The sequence below is a fragment of the Mytilus trossulus genome, chromosome 12 (genome assembly GCF_036588685.1).
Source record: "Mytilus trossulus isolate FHL-02 chromosome 12, PNRI_Mtr1.1.1.hap1, whole genome shotgun sequence".
Classification (NCBI taxonomy): domain Eukaryota; kingdom Metazoa; phylum Mollusca; class Bivalvia; order Mytilida; family Mytilidae; genus Mytilus; species Mytilus trossulus.
Window position 1 is genome coordinate 19616860 of NC_086384.1, and position 20316 is coordinate 19637175.

The 20316-nt window shown below is 31.2% G+C and overlaps 2 protein-coding genes and 1 long non-coding RNA gene across 7 annotated transcripts in view; 1 reads left to right on the top strand and 2 right to left on the bottom strand.

Moving 5' to 3' along the window:
- LOC134693150 (uncharacterized) overlaps positions 1-5101 on the top strand; it is a 31753-nt gene extending 26652 nt beyond the window's left edge. For both annotated transcript variants that reach the window (XM_063553856.1, XM_063553857.1), the window contains 3 exons: positions 418-549; positions 1787-1957; positions 3940-5101. In XM_063553856.1, coding sequence (XP_063409926.1) covers positions 418-549; positions 1787-1957; positions 3940-4089 — 453 coding nt within the window. In that variant the 3' untranslated portion in view covers positions 4090-5101. The remainder of the gene's footprint in view (positions 1-417; positions 550-1786; positions 1958-3939) is intronic.
- A 1472-nt stretch (positions 5102-6573) lies between these two features.
- On the bottom strand, positions 6574-9663 carry LOC134693152 (uncharacterized). Of its 4 annotated transcripts, none has more exons than XR_010102343.1 (5): positions 9522-9663; positions 9093-9171; positions 8436-8526; positions 7318-7396; positions 6574-6751 (listed from the first exon to the last, which is right to left on the bottom strand). It is a non-coding gene; the product is annotated as an uncharacterized LOC134693152 (long non-coding RNA). The 4 variants fall into 4 exon arrangements; XR_010102345.1 differs by lacking the exon at positions 9522-9663 and adding an exon at positions 9314-9487; XR_010102344.1 differs by lacking the exon at positions 9522-9663 and adding an exon at positions 7539-7662 and having other exon boundaries at positions 8132-8526; positions 9093-9487.
- Positions 9664-10478: 815 nt separating this feature from the next.
- Positions 10479-16013, bottom strand: LOC134693157 (uncharacterized). Its single transcript, XM_063553869.1, has 2 exons — positions 15561-16013; positions 10479-12987 (listed from the first exon to the last, which is right to left on the bottom strand). Exons 1-2 carry the CDS (start codon positions 15910-15912, stop codon positions 12593-12595), a joined length of 747 nt encoding a protein of 248 aa, XP_063409939.1. The 5' UTR covers positions 15913-16013; the 3' UTR covers positions 10479-12592.
- Positions 16014-20316: the final 4303 nt, after the last annotated feature.

Here is a 20316-nt window from a genome sequence, read left to right on the forward strand (position 1 = left end):
GTCTTCAATGATCTTCAACTTCGTACATTATTTGGTCCTTTTAAACTATTTTGGATTTGAACGTCACTGATGAGTCTTTTGTAGACGAAACGCACAGCTGGCGTATATACAAAATTTAGTCCTGGAATCTATGATGAGTTTATTCATTATTTTTTGTTGGATACCAATTTTTTGTTGAATTTGTGGAATCAGGTGAACAACAAATTTAAATGTTCAACAAAATGACTTTCTATAGGCAACTTTGGAAAAAACACAAAATTAAGAATCCAAGAAAATATAAGTTTCCTCAATCCAAGAAAAATTGGTACCTATGAAAATAAATGAATCCACAGCTGACAGCTGAAGATAAGCAAATTCATTTCATAACAATTAACAGTATTACATTATGAATAACTAATTGTTTTATTTTTGTTGTAGGTTCTAAGAACCCAATTATATTATTTAAAAACCTATTTGTTTACATGTAAACAATCTATAGCAGATGAATTTAGACAGACATTATGGCCTAGAGAGTATATGTATGAGAATATTCATTTGTATTCACTCAGCGTAAGTATATTTCTGCTGTAAAAACAATAAATCACGGGACTGTTGAAATGATGAAGTTAAAACACCAAACGTTAAAAAGTAAAAACAATAAAAGCAAAAAATGGCGTCTCAACATTTTGTTATCTTTGTATATTTGGCTGTTTCTGCTCTTTGGCCGAGCTGTTGTCTCTTTGACATAGTCCACATTCCATTCTCAATTTTATTGTATGTTAATTTTCTGAAAAGGGTCTTGGATTTTACATTCAGAAATTCAGAAAAGAGCACCTTTATTTTAACTTAAACCTATGACACTCAAGTTTATTGATAATTAGCTGATGATTTGGGATACAAAGAAGTCAGAGACCAGTCCATCTTTCTTGTACTTAACTTATACAGGGAATTGCATGTACTACCTAAAATGTATCTAGTAACAGACAGTTCATTATCACTGAACTAGTATATATTTGTGTAGGAGCCAGCTGAAGGACACCTCTAGGTGCGGGAATTTCTCGTTACATTGAAGACCTGTTGGTGACCTTCTGCTGTTGTTTTTTCTATGTTTGGGTTGTTGTCTCTTTGATATATTCCCCATTTCCATTCTCAATTTTATAAAATGACACATTATTCTGTTTCTGAGTTAACTCACAGGTTTTCTCCAATTATAAAACACTCAGTGAGGGCTTGACTGACAAGCTGTCAACACCAATTTGAAAGCCCATTGATTTGACCCAGCTGAGGATTAACCAATGACCTTTCACACTGAAGTCTGAAGGATAGCACAAGATAACCTTGACAGTAACAACCTTGCACAAATGATTAACATGAATACACTATACAGTATAAAATGTTTCTATTTTCCTAAACTACTCTACTTTCTGCCTTAATCTTTATATTTTCATACACATACTGTGGATTCATTATTATTTGTTTGATACCAATTTTCATGGATAACCACGAAAATATGTTCAACAACTGGCAAGTTTTCTATAGGCTTGTATGCAGACTTTGGCAAAACCACTAAAATAAATATCCACGAAGATGGAAGTTTTCCTTAATACACGAAAATTGGTACCCACGAAAATAAATGAATCCACATAACCATGTTTATGCTATAACATTTGAAACGTTTGTAGGTGTCTAATAAGTCAGAACTAACTCAATGTACAACTTGCTGTCTACTTTTTTTTAACAGACGAGTATTAGAAATTCTTCATTTCTCCTATTCATACAAGGTCTAATCCATGTACTTTTATTACAGGATTTTCTTCAAGTGCCTTCAGGAACCTTGCTTACCAGTCTTAAGAAAGTTATAAAGTTTGCCATTAAGCATGTGTATGATTGTCGTCTGTGTAGTCAGAAAGGTTATATATGTGAACTGTGTAATCAGACAAAAGTTATCTACCCTTTTGAAGTGGAATCTACTATCAGGGTAAGATATGATAATATATCGTATTATTGCATAGCAATATAATATTTCCAACGGAAAGTACTGACTAGTTTGCTTGATGAAATATGATGTTAATGACGTAAGTACCTAACTAACAACAATACACACGGGAAATGTGCACCTCAGTCTTATGAGTAACCAAAAGTTAGTGTGCAATAAATTTCAATACTGCACTAGTGCAATAAATCTTCAATATTCATGCAATAACCCTATATTATTAATTAATAAGGTGGTACCAAACACCTTGTCTAAAACTAATATTGCTTGTTTAATATTCATAAAATTTAAACAAAATAATTGCTTTGACTCTTTGATAAAAAAATTCCAAACCATTGAACCACACATGTTATCAGAATATTTTTATTGGATACATAGCAGTTTAACAAACCCAAACATTGATCATTGAGAAGCTTAAAAATTATCTTAACATTAGAATGTGATTAAAACAGATTTAGAGTTATCTCCCTGAGTGTGTAATGTACCACCTAAATAGAAGACGAAATAATTAACCAGAAATAGACATTTTATTTTTTACCTTAAACATATGTTTTCAGATTTAGAATTTCTCTTTGTTTTGGTAAAATTCAAACAATCTACAAATATTAATCAAAAAGACATGACAATAAAAAAAACTTGTCAAAGAGTCAAGGCTTATAATTTGGTATTCCTGACACGTCTACAAAAGATCCATCAATGAAGTATGCATACAAGTATTAAAACACCAGTAATAAATATATTTATATATCATGTATATACAAGGTTGTAGAGCATTGACAACCAAAAATTCCAAAAGTTTTGAAAAATAAGGGCATCGTAATTTTTTATTTTTAAATCTCATTTAAGGTTTCAACTTATGTTGTTTTCAAAATTGAGATATTGCAAAATAAGCAATGAGTAGTTTGCAATCCATGATGTCACACTAAATGTAGTGGAATAATAGGCACTTTTATAGTTTTTATGAAGAATACTAATATTTTGAGCATTTTATAGATGGCTTTAGCACTTCTAAATATAAGGCACATGGAACTACCAACTCAAAAATTTAACACAAAGTATGAATAACATTAACTGCAAACAATTATTGCAGTACTTGCAATAATAATTGTATTTAAAGATTGGCCTACATCAGATTGGATTTTACTTTTGCAAATGGCTTTAATGTTTCTTCACTAAGCTCAGATATTTGTATCATGGTAAACTCAGTTTTCACCATTGAAATCTACATTATTACATTGGCCAAGTTTAAAATACAATACATTTATATGCTGATATACGCTTTTCATGCTACCACAACATGTTCACAGGGAAATCATGATTATACACTAATTAATATTTGATCAAGAGAGCCGTGGTGTAGTGGTTAGTGCATCGGACTACTATCACAAAGGTTCCTGGTTCGATTCCCGTCTGGGATGAAAATTTCAGGAACTCAATTTTCGGCTCTCCCTTGACACCATTTGCGAGTATGGTCTTGAGGAAACGATGATAGTCTGTCGGAAGGGGACGATAAATGGCTGACCCGTGTTAAGAGAGAGCAATATCTCTTGCACGTTAAAGACACCCTTGTAGATTTCGAAAAAGAGTAGGATAATGCCGCTACAAGGCAGCACTCGCACCCGCAAAGTGGAAAGGGATTAATATAAGTTGCAAAACTTGTTTCCCAATCCACTATAAATAAATATGTTTAATCTAATATTTGATGGCCTCATTTCTGAACTTGGATACTGTGGATTTGTTATTTTCATGAGTATCAATTTTCGTGGATTAAGGAGAATTTACACATTGGTGGATTTTTAATTTCCTGGTTTTGTAAAATTCTGCACTCAAGAAAATTCATGGATTAAAATTTTTGTGGTTCAACTGTAATTCAAGAAAATTGATCCCAACAAACAATAATGAATCTACAGTACAATAAACATGAGCAGGTCAGCATTTATCTAATTTAGATTTATTTTATATTTCAGTGTAAACAATGTAAATCAGTCTTCCATAGAACCTGTAAAACTGAAGGTAAACAGTGTCCCAAGTGCCTCAGGAAACAACAGAGACGGTCCCAGGTGGGAAGTGAACCAGAAACACCTGACAGCCAAGATTATGCTTATGTTCCCCAGTAACAACTTGCAATAGCAATTAGAAATTTGCATCTGATTTGTAAAACTTTGAGAAGTTTTTTTTAGTCAGACTCACAAATTTTACGGTTGTACCCATGTGATACACTACTTTTAGTTGGTCTTTGTATCATAAGTTATTATGGGATTCAATTCAGTTAGTTGTGTGGAACTTATTAAGACTAGAAGGTGCTAGGATATTTTACTTCAAAGTACATTTTAAATTTCCATGACAACCCATCCTTTCCCTCTGTGTTGTGGGTCAAACAATCTGCTTTTGCCTGGTACAAGCTAGATGCTTTTATTTTTGCAAAATTGTTCTTAAAACTTTACCTGTGCAATGATAATTTATATTTTAATGATACCCTGTGCTTTCCAAAAGAGAATGATTGACAATATGAGGGAAAACGGATTACAATTTAAATTTGTTATTGTAGTGCTTGATACTTTGGTACATTTCAGATAAATGTCATATTTTGATTTTTCAGGTTGATATCTATTTTAAATTAAACCCTATTGGCATAAGATAAATCTTTGCTCCCTTTAAAGGTCAAAGTATAAAAATTCTTATTTTTAATAATTTAAGCATGTTTATCAAGGGATAGTTTCATCTCCTTTCTGTGTCCATTTTAAACATTTTACAGGTGAACACTTGCAGATATAAATTGGATTATGTATATAAAGGTAGCTAATTAAGTTTTATATTGCCCCCTTTTATATACTTCAACTGATTATTGATTTTAACATTTTTTTTTAAGGAGAACTAGTCAATGGTTTGATGTTGCCCTTTTGAAGAAAAATAGCAATGTAAGATTTTAAATTGGCTTCATTATTTATATCTATATTTAGTTTTAGAGTTGGTGAATTTGTTTTTTACAACTTGATAAATATGAGATACAGGGTTTTTATCATTGAAATTTGTTTATATAATTGCTTTCTTTGTAAATAAAAATGTATTTTTTACCTATATTTATATGAGAAAACTTTGTGATCAATCAGAATAAAATGTTTTATGCTTTGAATTTGTTTAAATGAAAAGTCTTTTATTCCTACTACATTCTGTTAAAAAAAGGGGGTGGCCTGGAAAACTTAATGGTAATTGGTTTGCAGTAGTTAAAATTTGCAAACTGTATTATATATATTTTGCTCTGTCCCCAATCAGTCAATAAACATCTCATGAGACCCAACTGTGCTCCTCTTCTTGCCAACTTGTTCCTTTATCAATATAATGATGACTTCATACAGGAACTTCTAATGAAAAAATTGAATACGTTAGCATTATCCTTAAAACTCACTCTTTGCGATATAGATGATGTCAAGATTTACAAACAATTGCCCTCAAAGATGTCAGTAATTGGGATTACCTTCATTTACATTGCCATTCTCAAATGAGCACAGTTGAGGCTAACTTCATACAAAAAACTTATTAAGATGAAAGAAAATAAGTTAGCAGTATCATTAACTTTACTGTCCCCTTAAAAAAATGATGTGCTCTCACTAAATGTTAAATGGCTAAGCCAGCGAACTAGAAATAAAGGATACAACATATTCAGTTAAGTCGGCCTCAAATCTTGACTTAAATCTAGAAATTGACAATGGAGGTCGCTTGAAACAAAACTTTACAATAAAGGAGATGATTTGAGCTTCCCAATTGTGAATTGTGAATTTCCCCATTTCTATGGAGCAACAATCCAGCTGCACCTGCAAACAAAGTATGTATCTCCAAAATGAAACGACAATCAAAGGCCTGTATTTTTTATCATGATGTTTTTGATAGAGGGTTGCTTCTTAGAACTAAGCTATTTAATCAAGGTGTAATACCACCATTGATTTTTCCCTATTAGTCTTTGTTAAATTGATACTTTTAAAAACATTGTACAGTATTTACCTTTATTTCAACCAAAGAAATTCTTTGCATGTGTAAAGTTTAATCCTTTCCAGTGATACAGTGAAAATTTCACACTACATTTCATTGCATATAAGAAAATAATCATCACCAGAAGTAAACAACCCAATTTTTACACTTGTATTTACTGGTTACTTGCTTTGGTATATATGTTACCTTAACGTTCCAGAATATTTTATAAGACGATCAAATAAAAAAAGAATGATGCATTCTGACATCCAACATACATATTTACGACTCAGAAAAATTTAAGTGCATTGAAATGCAGGGTTAATTTTCTACAACTGCCAAATTCAAGGGAATATTTTTTTAGGCCTACTTTCGTATGCAACCGGATGTGGCGTACCATGATTTGGTGGTATTACACCTAAAGAACACCTAAATATCAAATAAACTTAATGTAATTTTTTTCCCTCCAGTTGCAAGTTATTTCAAGCATAACTGTCAATTTTTGTCACAGTCAGAGCTATATTTTCAGAGAAAATCACTATAATGTAAGGCCATATCCTACGGCAATTTCAGTCTAATTTGTTCGAAAAATCCTCATTTCAGTGTATCATTATAAAATGCAGTGTTGACTACTATCTGATCATAAACTCATGATCTATGCATTCAAACAATTAAATAGAATACAAAAGACAACTTTAAGATGATAAACAATTTTATTGCACCTTTTAGAGTTCATTTGAAGGTCTGTTTTGGTCTGTTTTGGTCCATTTTTCCTCCTTCCTTCCTTTTTCATCAAAACTTGATATCTTTTGTCTAAAAAATAAAACAAATGTGATTATTTACCCACACAAATTAAATAAATATAATGTTAAATCAATAATTAAAGTGTTTTAGCTGAAAGAACTGTCTCTATAAATGTCAACAGTCTACACGGAAGTTTATATAAGCCCTTATGTGTAACTCGAGTTTTTGGTCTGTTCGCCTAGTGTGACAAATAACAGTTCCCTTTCAGTCAATCATTTATTGTTACTGGTATCAAGGTCTTTTTATTTACTCATAACAGTATATTTCTAATAGATTTATACAAAGAGTCAACTTTCTTGTATTTTACATTAAAAAATGGGGAAAAAGAGTAATAAAAAAATACCTCAAAATGTTTTAAAAAGGGTTATGTCCCTTGGAATGCTGGTACAAAAAAATAATTGGTAAGAATTATAAAGTTTAAGTATGTGAGACTGGTATCTGATGTGTATAAATCCAGGGCAAATAAGTGTTTAGATGATTTATTGTCTGTGCAAAATGTAGAAGGCACAATGGCAAATTGTAAACTTTTACGGCCAAAAAAAACAACAAAAAACATGATGATAGTTGATACTTACTTTAATTCTGAAGTGTCATCTGCAAACCAATTCACATATAAGATTTTTCAACAGAATGCTCTTCAGAACATGATTAACACTGAAATAAAAAATTCACATGTTGTATAAACAAAACTGTAAGGGTAATTTAAAATTTAACACAGTAAACTAAATACAGCTTTGTCTGTCCACCCATTTGACTTAGAAAACACCCGTAAACCCCCATTTCAAGGCAATTTTACCTCAAACGTGCTTTCTGTGTCTAAATCCATTCCGAATTGTCCATGTTTACAATGTATGAACTGGTTTATTTATAACTTTTAAAAATGAAAGTACAAAAAGGTCACGAGTGCACATATGGTTTCCCTAAATAGGTGTAATACCACCATTGATTTTTCCCTATTAGTCTTTGTTAAATTGATACTTTTAAAAACATTGTACAGTATTTACCTTTATTTCAACCAAAGAAATACTTTGCATGTGTAAAGTTTAATCCTTTCCAGTGATACAGTGAAAATTTCACACTACATTTCATTGCATATAAGAAAATAATCATCACCAGAAGTAAACAACCCAATTTTTACACTTGTATTTACTGGTTACTTGCTTTGGTATATATGTTACCTTAACGTTCCAGAATATTTTATAAGACGATCAAATAAAAAAAGAATGATGCATTCTGACATCCAACATACATATTTACGACTCAGAAAAATTTAAGTGCATTGAAATGCAGGGTTAATTTTCTACAACTGCCAAATTCAAGGGAATATTTTTTTAGGCCTACTTTCGTATGCAACCGGATGTGGCGTACCATGATTTGGTGGTATTACACCTAAAGAACACCTAAATATCAAATAAACTTAATGTAATTTTTTTCCCTCCAGTTGCAAGTTATTTCAAGCATAACTGTCAATTTTTGTCACAGTCAGAGCTATATTTTCAGAGAAAATCACTATAATGTAAGGCCATATCCTACGGCAATTTCAGTCTAATTTGTTCGAAAAATCCTCATTTCAGTGTATCATTATAAAATGCAGTGTTGACTACTATCTGATCATAAACTCATGATCTATGCATTCAAACAATTAAATAGAATACAAAAGACAACTTTAAGATGATAAACAATTTTATTGCACCTTTTAGAGTTCATTTGAAGGTCTGTTTTGGTCTGTTTTGGTCCATTTTTCCTCCTTCCTTCCTTTTTCATCAAAACTTGATATCTTTTGTCTAAAAAATAAAACAAATGTGATTATTTACCCACACAAATTAAATAAATATAATGTTAAATCAATAATTAAAGTGTTTTAGCTGAAAGAACTGTCTCTATAAATGTCAACAGTCTACACGGAAGTTTATATAAGCCCTTATGTGTAACTCGAGTTTTTGGTCTGTTCGCCTAGTGTGACAAATAACAGTTCCCTTTCAGTCAATCATTTATTGTTACTGGTATCAAGGTCTTTTTATTTACTCATAACAGTATATTTCTAATAGATTTATACAAAGAGTCAACTTTCTTGTATTTTACATTAAAAAATGGGGAAAAAGAGTAATAAAAAAATACCTCAAAATGTTTTAAAAAGGGTTATGTCCCTTGGAATGCTGGTACAAAAAAATAATTGGTAAGAATTATAAAGTTTAAGTATGTGAGACTGGTATCTGATGTGTATAAATCCAGGGCAAATAAGTGTTTAGATGATTTATTGTCTGTGCAAAATGTAGAAGGCACAATGGCAAATTGTAAACTTTTACGGCCAAAAAAAACAACAAAAAACATGATGATAGTTGATACTTACTTTAATTCTGAAGTGTCATCTGCAAACCAATTCACATATAAGATTTTTCAACAGAATGCTCTTCAGAACATGATTAACACTGAAATAAAAAATTCACATGTTGTATAAACAAAACTGTAAGGGTAATTTAAAATTTAACACAGTAAACTAAATACAGCTTTGTCTGTCCACCCATTTGACTTAGAAAACACCCGTAAACCCCCATTTCAAGGCAATTTTACCTCAAACGTGCTTTCTGTGTCTAAATCCATTCCGAATTGTCCATGTTTACAATGTATGAACTGGTTTATTTATAACTTTTAAAAATGAAAGTACAAAAAGGTCACGAGTGCACATATGGTTTCCCTAAATAGGTGTAATACCACCATTGATTTTTCCCTATTAGTCTTTGTTAAATTGATACTTTTAAAAACATTGTACAGTATTTACCTTTATTTCAACCAAAGAAATACTTTGCATGTGTAAAGTTTAATCCTTTCCAGTGATACAGTGAAAATTTCACACTACATTTCATTGCATATAAGAAAATAATCATCACCAGAAGTAAACAACCCAATTTTTACACTTGTATTTACTGGTTACTTGCTTTGGTATATATGTTACCTTAACGTTCCAGAATATTTTATAAGACGATCAAATAAAAAAAGAATGATGCATTCTGACATCCAACATACATATTTACGACTCAGAAAAATTTAAGTGCATTGAAATGCAGGGTTAATTTTCTACAACTGCCAAATTCAAGGGAATATTTTTTTAGGCCTACTTTCGTATGCAACCGGATGTGGCGTACCATGATTTGGTGGTATTACACCTCAAGAGTTCAAAATTGTGATATCATCCCTTTGTAAATGTTATGGACGACATCACGAGTTGCATGACCGTTATTGAATATCTCTTTAACAGATGATAGAGGATAAGTTCCTTATGTCGTAACTACAATCCTGTTCCCGATTCACGAATGTGACCTACTGAATTAGACTTATTACCAGGTTTGTTCTAACAGGAGCTACACGTGGAACAGAATTTGTTTACTCTTCCAAAGAAATTGAAATCCCCCCAAGTTTTAGGTGGGGTTCGTTTTGCTTTGTCTTTATTTTTCTATGTTGTGATTTTTGCACTATTGTTTGTCTGTCTGTTTTTTTTCTTCCTATTTATCCATGGCGTTTGTCAGTTTAGTTTCGTTTTATGAGATATAAAGTCCCTCTGGTAACTTTCACCCCCTTTTGAATTACATAATTGAATAGACGCTTTTAACAGTGTTTAAAACACAATTTTTGACATCAAAAGCTAAAATAGAATCACTTTTGATTTACACTACATTATAACTTATCTGTGAACTATTGCCCTCCCCCCCCCCCCCAAAAAAAAAAGAATGACAAAGGATTAATAACTTGTATTTATTTTATAAAAACGGCATACATTTAATTATGTACAAGAAAATGCAAGCAGTGTCTTTTAATTATAAAATCAGCATCCAAAGCAACTGATATGAGTTAATAATTTGGATTAATTTAAGTAAAAGTCAGTATTATTTACTTAAAGCGAATAATAAAATTGCATAACTGTTATATAAACTTTTCTTATATTTTCATCAGCAGTGACCACACAAAATGAATTCTTAGTCATTAGAAAAATTCATAAAATAAATTAACCATACCGATGATTGATAAAACAAGTAACAATGCAAATCTTCATAACTGAGAAAATTGTAAAATCACAAAAATAATGAACTTCAAGGAACATTCAAAAACGGAAAGTTCATCATCAAACGGCAAAATCAAATGATTAAACACATGTTTTTCTAATGCGAAAACTGACATTTTCATTACAAGTGATATTTATATAATACTTAATTTAAAGACCTCCATACCATCCAGTCTCAATTTTTCGAAGGATGCATGCTTACCAAGAGATGGCTACCATGTCGTAACACCAAATGTCACCTCTTTTAAATTCTAGCAATTCCAAAAATGTTAGTTTGTTTGTTACCTTGATCTTTCTCTTTTAATCGGTTGATACTATTTGACCATCGGTCTACTGCTATAGCCTTTTCACATTTTCAATTAATGGCGTTGTCAGTTTATTTTCGTCCTACGAGTTTGAATGCCCCATTGGTATTTTTCTACTCTATTTCACTGACCACGGAAACAATGCTTGATTAAAACCCTAAGGATGTTATTTGAGCCGTCAGCACTAATAATATCAGAAGTTTATGAGAGAACGATTGTTAGTTTCTTCATTATATGTACTTAAAACATCATCAAGACGAAAAGATTAGTCTTCCTCTTACTTACTCCTTTAAATTGGTCCGAGACCACAATTATTTCGTAGTGCATTTCTTTTGGAACATAAATGAAAATAAAAAAAATCTCACCTGCGCTTTCTCAAAGAAATTTTTACAGTGTGTTGTACTACTTTTGGGACAAATTAAATCAAAATTATAGAAAACCTCATCGGTTCTAACTACAAATATGGACAATTTTATGTTTAGAGCGTCTTGAAATCTTTTGACAGCTTCCAAAGTGCTAATTTTGAACAATTTTCAGCTGGACCAAATCACTACTTTCCTTTAAAATTCTGGACCCAAATTTTTTTACAGTGTAATTTCACCCCTACTTACAATTTGAGGCATTACACATTACAACAATAGGGACTATAGTCGTCGACAATTGTGGGCTCGGACCAATTGGGTAAAAGGCTTACTATCTAATTATTATTATTTTAACATTTTCGGATAGTTTCCATCTGTTTGTCCAAAAGGCATATCAAATTCCAATCAACCATATTGGTGTAAAACTTTATACTTGAAATGAATAAAATAATAACAATGAAATCAGTTTTACTTTTACAATAATGACCAAAAGCAGAATATACCAATGAACAGTTATTTACAGATAAACATACATTATACAGATTCAAAGACAACATTAAATGAAAGCAAACTGCCTATAACATGAAAAGAAAGAAAATAAACAAAAGACCAAAAAACAACTTAAGGTAAACAAAACACAAGTCATTAAGTCTTAACTTTATATCCAAATATGTTAAGTTGCATATATAAACGTTCTATTTAACCTAATATATCATTTCTGTAATTTTAGATTGCAAAGTTTTATTGTATTTTTCTTCCTTTTTTGTTTTAATTCAATTCAATTATTGATTAAACCGTGTGTCTGGAATACTTTTGAAATATTAACAACGGGAGTGTAAAACAATTAAATGCATTATAAACATGAAACGAATTAAAACTTGTCCAGTAAATCCACTTGAATATTCTTTTGTTTTTATCTATAGACAATTTAAATTTATTATTATTGGTATTTGATTCATTATAATGTTTTGTAGCAAACTTTTATTGAATGCATCCTGTATAGATAAAACAAAGAAAGTTCGAAACAGTTTCCTATAAATTATGCATTTGCTAAGTAAAACATAAACAATGTATACAAAACCTTTTCATTACAATATCATCACCTTTATACAGAAACATGGCCACCTCATCTAATAAGATAACCAGAGAAGAATGAAAAATTCTTATACACCGTTTCTGAACCACTACCTGACCAGTGACGACATCTCACGACATCGCCTGTCATTAATTTCACCACTGCTTGCATTGATCCAGATCCATGTGCTCTCCCGCGAGAAATAACAACGCTGTTTTTAATCATTTCCATGTGAGCTCTACTTGAACCCTCCGGTATAAATGAGGCCACAAAGAAGTACAGTCCACTGTCAGTAGCAGTGAACATTCCAGTGTGATTGTTGTACCCATTACCAATATTTGTTATAACTCGTTCGAAGTTCAGTGTTTGTGTGGAGCTAAGAGTAATTGTGTTGGAAAGCTCAGCATGAAATCCGATTTGTTTTGATGCCTCTGCTCTTTCTCTATCTATAAAATATCAAGGAAACCCATTTAACATTTATAAGTTGTTTACTGTTATACCTATCGACATAATTAAATGAAAGTGCTGTTATTCTTATCGTTATGTTTGCCTCATTTTCCAATGAACCTCAGATCACCACCGGTTAATGATCGAGTCACTGTGATGCTTTGTATATTATTTTCTAAGTTGTGTATTATTTATACTTTTGCTTGTCTTTTGGCCTTTTTACAATCTTGTCAATGGTATCATCAGTTCATATTCGAAGGTTTAGTCTGAATATAACTTTGGCATGTTTGAAATGGTATCTTAGAGCTCTCTATTAAATACTATGATTATGCAAAAGATAAAAAAAACAAAACTGGAATACCAATTTTCCTGCACCAGATGCACATTTCGACAATACATGTCTCTTCAGTGATGCTCGTGGCCAAAATGCTTGAAATCCAAAGCTTATATAAAAAATGAAGAGCAATAATCAAAAAGGTCAAAACAGTATAGCCAAATCCGTGGAAGGAATCAGAGCTTTGTATTAGGGAGATACATTCCTTAATTTATGATAATTTCTCTTATTTTCTAACAGCAAATTTTAATAACACAAAAAATCCGTATTTTATGCAATTATCCATCAAATATCTCATTTTATCAATGTATTTTGTTTGCAAAAAATCTTCATTGGTTTTGCTCTTTTAGATTGTTGAAAGCAATCTTGTTGTTAAACGACAGAAAACAATTATGCTGAGTACAACGCCTACACTTCGGTAACTATAATGATGATATCTACCTCCTCGATTCTAGATCCTTGACGTAAAAAGTAAGAACGTTTGCATTTCGTAATATAGTCGAACTACAACACCAACATCCTCAAGCAGGATACGATTTGTTATAAGCAATACTTGACAAAATTGTTATTTTTCTATTTGTAAAACTAATAAACTAGTAGGTATTACCTTATTTCATTGACAAATTGCAATTGACCCGGATTGATATGAACGCGTGAGGATGCTATTTTGATACTTGACGGCATTGTCTATTATTTTCGACTAACAGGTTCTAACCGTAAATAGAAACAAAATATAAGGCAGTACGATCGACAGGAAAATGGACAAATTATGGATCATAAACTTTATCGGTATCGTTCCACAAATCTTTAAACTTTTATAACTGTAAATTTGTATAGGAAAAACAGTGCTTTTTTTTCTGCCATAGGTGACAATACTTACATTTTCTAAAGGAGATGGGACATTAAGGCCTAGTTTTCGCCCATGAAAATAAAATTTTTGATAAACATTTCAAATTGGCACATAATGTTTAGAAATGCATAGTGTCAAGAAATATAAATGAAAAACAGAAAGATTTTTATCTGATGACGTCACAATTACGTCATAATATGTACTGTTTTCACAAAAACGATGAAAAATACAGAATTTATGCAGTTTTCTATCTTTATTTCCGTTGAGGAAACATCCTGCGCAGCCGAGAAACAACAAAATAGTTTAACAGAAGCTATTGGCATAATATCACCAAATATAAAGTTGTTTCTTGGGTGCGCACATACTTTTTCAATCTAAAATATACTTAAAATTTGATTAAAAAAACAGGGAAAATAAGGAAAATTAACAAAATATGCAAATTAGGTCATGATTTGTTGCCATGGTAACTTGTTAGATGTCAAATTTGTTTTGTTTTACTTAGTACCTTATATCTTAGTCAAGTTTTTAGTAATTTAAAAATATGTATGATAACTTTTAAATTTGCAGTAAATTTTGGGCCAAATAATAAAAGTAATAATCTTTATTCGAAAGCAATACAGCTTATAGAATATAATTATTACAAGTATTCAATTACAACCTGGATAAAACAGTTATGTGGGGTATAAGTACTTTGTTATTCCTTTTTGGAAATTAAAACCAAATAATATCATGACCAACTTCCAACGGAGCTTGTTTATGTTATCCATGCCATGAAAAAACTATTCGACAGAAAGGATGGGGAATATAAATTAATTGGTAACATAAGAAGGAGTACTACAAATAAAGTAACGAAACGTATAAGTATCTATTTGATAAGAGCTGATATGTTTGAACAAAGCACTTGACAAGTTTTATACGTCAAATGCGCCAACCGTGATTAAACCTCAGCACCAACATTCAAATCAACACATTTCAATACCAGGGATGCATAAATTCGCCAACACTATATTAGCTTTATAATCATAATTGACATGGACAGATTCACAAAATTCAAAAACCTTAGGTTTTTAACGATATTTTGATTTATGAACGCAGAATTGTAAATAAGTATTATGCTAATCATTACCAAAGTACTGAGTACTGATCTAATTCAACCTTTGGGACGACGGTCTGTCTGAGGCGGTATAGACATAGTGTTAACTAGTACGTACATAAGGTATACACTTATTCTATCATATAGCTTCTAACGATTATCCGTCTTAACACCTCTCTGGCTTTCAAATGCTTGGGTTTCAATATGGTCTATTTTATAGATAATTACGATTATCAAAAAATGTACTTGTCTTCTTTAGTTACGTTCGGGCTAATAACTGCACATTTATATTTACCTGTTATTATCTTTGTTTCATTGACCAATTTCTCTTCCAATATTTTCAGTTTGTCGTCCACATGACTGTCCACTTTTTTTATGACATCATCAAGTTTTTCCTGTGTTATATTTGATACCAGAACCTTCACTGCAGTTTCTATTCCTTTCTTTATTTCTTCATCGATGTATATTTTTAACTGCGAAGAAAACTGTGAAAAATCAAGATTGGCTACTAACGGTGCATTAATATTATCCAGTAACGGAAAATGTACACTGTTACACAGTTTATTATCACAACTTTGTCTCATTCCTCTGTTTCGTACTAAGAAAATCATGTAATGTACCATAAAAATTAATTTTCTGTCAGCCATGTTTGAACTTATAAGAAGTTATGTTATCAATTTCCCGTCTGAAAAATCTAACCGACAGTTGTCACAGATAAAGAATTTAAAAACTGCTTACAAATAAAGTACAAGTACTTGTATAATGTGACTAAATTAACAAATTTGTATTTGAACTGATGCCAAAATGCATTACATGTGAAGTTAAACTTCTACGCACTTAAAACATTTTTTATCAAAATTATCATTAAAAATCGGGCGATATTTTATCATTTCTGATGAAAGGTCTACCGAACGGGAAATGATTGAATTATCGCTAAATAAACACATCATAGATACCCGGACTAAAATTTCACACTGACGCCAGACGCGCGTTTAGTCTACAAAAGACTCATTAGTGACGCTCGAATAAAAAAAATGTTTAAAAGACCAAATAAAGTACGAAGTTGAAGAGCATTGAAGACCAAAATTCCCATCTCTTTAAAAAATTGTTGGAATCTCTATCTTCTAGAATGTAGCAAGTACGTCATCATATCAGACGAGCATAACTCACCAATGACATTGGCAAAATTGGAGTATTCAGTTATGCTCGAGGCCAAATATTCGAAAATCCTAAACTTATTTAAAAAAGTAATTAAAAAAATACTTTAAATACAAAAGGTCACACAAGTTTGAATAAAGTAGGGCAAGAACCTTGGTGTAGTGGTTAACACATCGGATTGCAAACACAAAGGTTCCTAGTTCGATCTCTGTTCCTGGGAGAAAATTTCAAGAAAGCACTTGTCGGCTCCCCCTTGACATCATTTGCGACCATGGTCTTGAGGAACGATGATAGTCCGTCCGAAGCTTTGATGCGTGAACAAAAAAAAACAAACATGACAAATAAAAATGTTAAAAATAAGGGTAAAACATTCCAAAATGTGTTATAATCTTAATCACTATAAAAACAAACAAATATGTAACAAAGAAGCACAGAAAGACATATGAACAAAACACATTAGCAAAAAAAAAAAAGACAAGAATAATGTGTTTCTCATCTACTCAAAATGCTTAAACTAAAGTCGGCCAATGAATCACAGCTCTACATAATCAGAGTTTTCCACAATTCAAATAATTTCTTTAATTTTGTGAGAGCAAATTTTAAATATACGAAATTGGTTTTCATGCCGTAACGAAGTTGTGGCTATGCGGCTGGTGATAACTTCAGAGACTAGAGACCTCCAGCAGATGTAACCACCTACTAATAGTAATAAAATGAAAAGTCGAAATGCTTCTGCAACAGATGCGCATTTCAACCATGAACGTTTTGTTAGTGATGCACGATAAAAAAAATATAAACAAATATTTGAAACTATACTTTTCTTTAAAACAAAAATGATAAATAGATATAGTAGTAGTCCGTTGGAATTAGAACTTTGTCGTTATCGTTGTATCCCGTCAGGTAGACGTTTTTGTAAAGTTTGTTATCACAATGTATCCGTTCAGGACAAAACACATGTTTTAGTGAAATGTCCTTTATATTTGTGCGAAAGAAACAATGCCTGACTTTTAGCAACGTAACAACATAGACCTTTCCGTTCTTTCTGATGACGAAATACTCATTAATTGCTAACTATAGACTGTACACTAGTGTCAAACTATATATTCAAAAATTCAAAAATCAGAACTCATTTACTTTCTCATTGTGATTCTTAAATAATCTTGTTTTAAAATGTTCTTGAAGTATACATTTCATATTTTTATATATTAATAGTTTGATATTAGAGCATCCGTTTTTCTAAAAACTAGAACGAAAGTACTGGCTTCTGGGCTCCGATACTCTCGGGACTTACAACCCACCTGCAAAAGTCGCGATAACTAATCAAAATGTATTCTTATCACATATCTTTATAAAGCCTCATTTAAGATATCAGATTGATAATTTGGGAATTTCGTCTATACTGACTCATCAGAAACGCCTAGGACTGCTATATTATAAAACTCCCAAGTAACGCTCGAATGGAAAAAAATTAAATACTAAAAGTACAAAGTTAAGGAGCATTGTTACTTTTATTTACTTTTTGTTATGTCATTCTTAATCTTTCTTTTCCATTAAGAGGGACTGCCTTTTGAATTTGATGACATTTCTGGTGCATAATGGATAGATTTAATTGTATTCCTCGATATTTACAAAACTAGTTTGATTTAATTCCTTTCTTGCAATAGCACAATCGGGAATACTATAAGAGCTTGGATTAATATGATCTATTTTGAGACAATGTCGATACTTTTTGTACTGAATATAAATAATCGAATTACCTAACTGTATAGTCTGAGGTAATCTGTGTCTAATATCAGTTCAATCTATGTGTAATAAGGTCTCACTCTTTTGAAATTTGTATTTGAAAATTCTTGCGAGGGATAGAGAAAAAATTAGAATGATAATGTAAATGATATGCAACGTTTTTTCACGAAAGATTTATACATTGTAGGATTACTTATCATCATGTGAACCCTTTCCTCATTTCTTGATATAAAAACATGTTGTTGCTGTGGTTCTTTTTTGTTTAACATATTATCTCACATTTACACCCTGTGATAGAAATTCATCCGATATAAAAAAAAAAAAAAAAAAAAGAAGATGCGTTATGATTGCCAAGAGACAACTATCCACAAAAGACCAAAATGACACAGAAATTAACAACTATAGGTCACCGTATGGCCTTCATCCTAGATTGTTTGCAAGAAAGCTGTCGTACATGGTACCATTGTTCAACTTATGTTGCTGTCATTTTAGGCTTGTAGTCCTTATCGGCTTGGTTATTCTTTAGCTAGCGTCATCATTTTTCAGGATTTATATTGTAGCTAGTTACAAATATAGCCCATTAGTCAACACTTCTGTGTTGACATGAATATAAATAATGTGTTCATTTTTATAAATTTCCTGTTTGCAAAACTTAGAATTTTTCGAAAAACTAAGGATTTTCTTATTTGGCACAACTTTTTGGAATTTTGGATCCTCAATGCTCTTCAACTTTGTACTTGTTTGGCTTTATAAATATTTTGATTTGAAAGTCACTGGTAAGTCTTACGTAGACGAAACTTGCGTCTGGCGTAATAAATTACAATCCTGGTACTTTTGATAACGAACTATAGTCACAACATATATTCAGAGCGTTTGACCGTATACTTTATTTTGAGAGTACCTTACATTTTTGTTTCTCCGTAGCATTTGTATTTTTCTCTCGATTAAAACGTAGCTTTGACAATTTTAGAAAACTATTTGCTTTTATATTTAAAATTATGAACACATCATATATTTTTATAAATTTCATGAAAACATAAAAAGTAACATCGCAAAAATACTGAACTACGATAAAAATTCAAAAAGGAAAGTCCCTAATCAAATTGTGAAATCAAAAGCTCACAACATTTCAACGAATGGACAACATCTGTCATATTACTGAATCGGTTTAGGCATTTCCTTATATAGACAATGGTGGATAAAACCTGGTTTTATAGGTAGCAAACCTGTCACTGTCTCAACTGGATGACAGTCACATAACATTACTGATGCAAGATTGACCAGGAGCACTAGAACTTTGTTGACAAAATTTTGTATAAAACGTTTTCTGCATCTTTCTTTTTATTTGAACAAATGCAAATCAGGTAGATCAAATAAGTTTAATCTTTTAAATTTTGTTTTGAAATTGTGAGGTCATGTTGAACTAATATGAAATGCAATTGTTCCCTTTTTTATACAAAATAAGCATGTATAAGTCATTTTTTTTTACCTTAACTAAAAAGTTTCTAATTAAGAGCTTTGAAGGAAAAAGCAAATGTACTGATCTTCAGTTATTTATTTTTAGAAGAGATTCGGTTGTAGTCTTTCATTTTGATTGACTTATTCCCACATATTTTAATTTCGTTCAATAAAATCTAACAGAAAAGGAAGGTTGTAGGAGTGTCTGACGGAAACAAGAGAATGGAACTAACAGAAAACCTCATTTATATCAGTAACGCTATCAACTTTTGTTAACGCTGTCATTTCAAAAGTCAGACTTTGTACATTAATTACCCTTAACACATTGAATGCCTGTCGTGAACTTCTTAAGAGATAAAAATATAACAAAAGTACCGTCACTTCTTAACCTGAATTTCAATTGATCCTCAAGGTAAATACAAAAAGGGTAAGTCAATATGTCAAATGCAAGACACCAATAGAACGAGTAGAACTAAGTTTTATCTACTTAGTGCAGGTATAAACGTTGAATATAGAATGTAGTTAATGAAATCAGATGTGAATATGATCCAATACTTTTCTTTTTCTTATATCACATTTTAATACATAAACAATGTAAATCTCTTTTTATCTTATATAAAAAAGATGTGGTATGAGTGCCAATGAGACAACTTTCCATCCAAGTAACATTCTGTAAAAGTAAACCATTATTG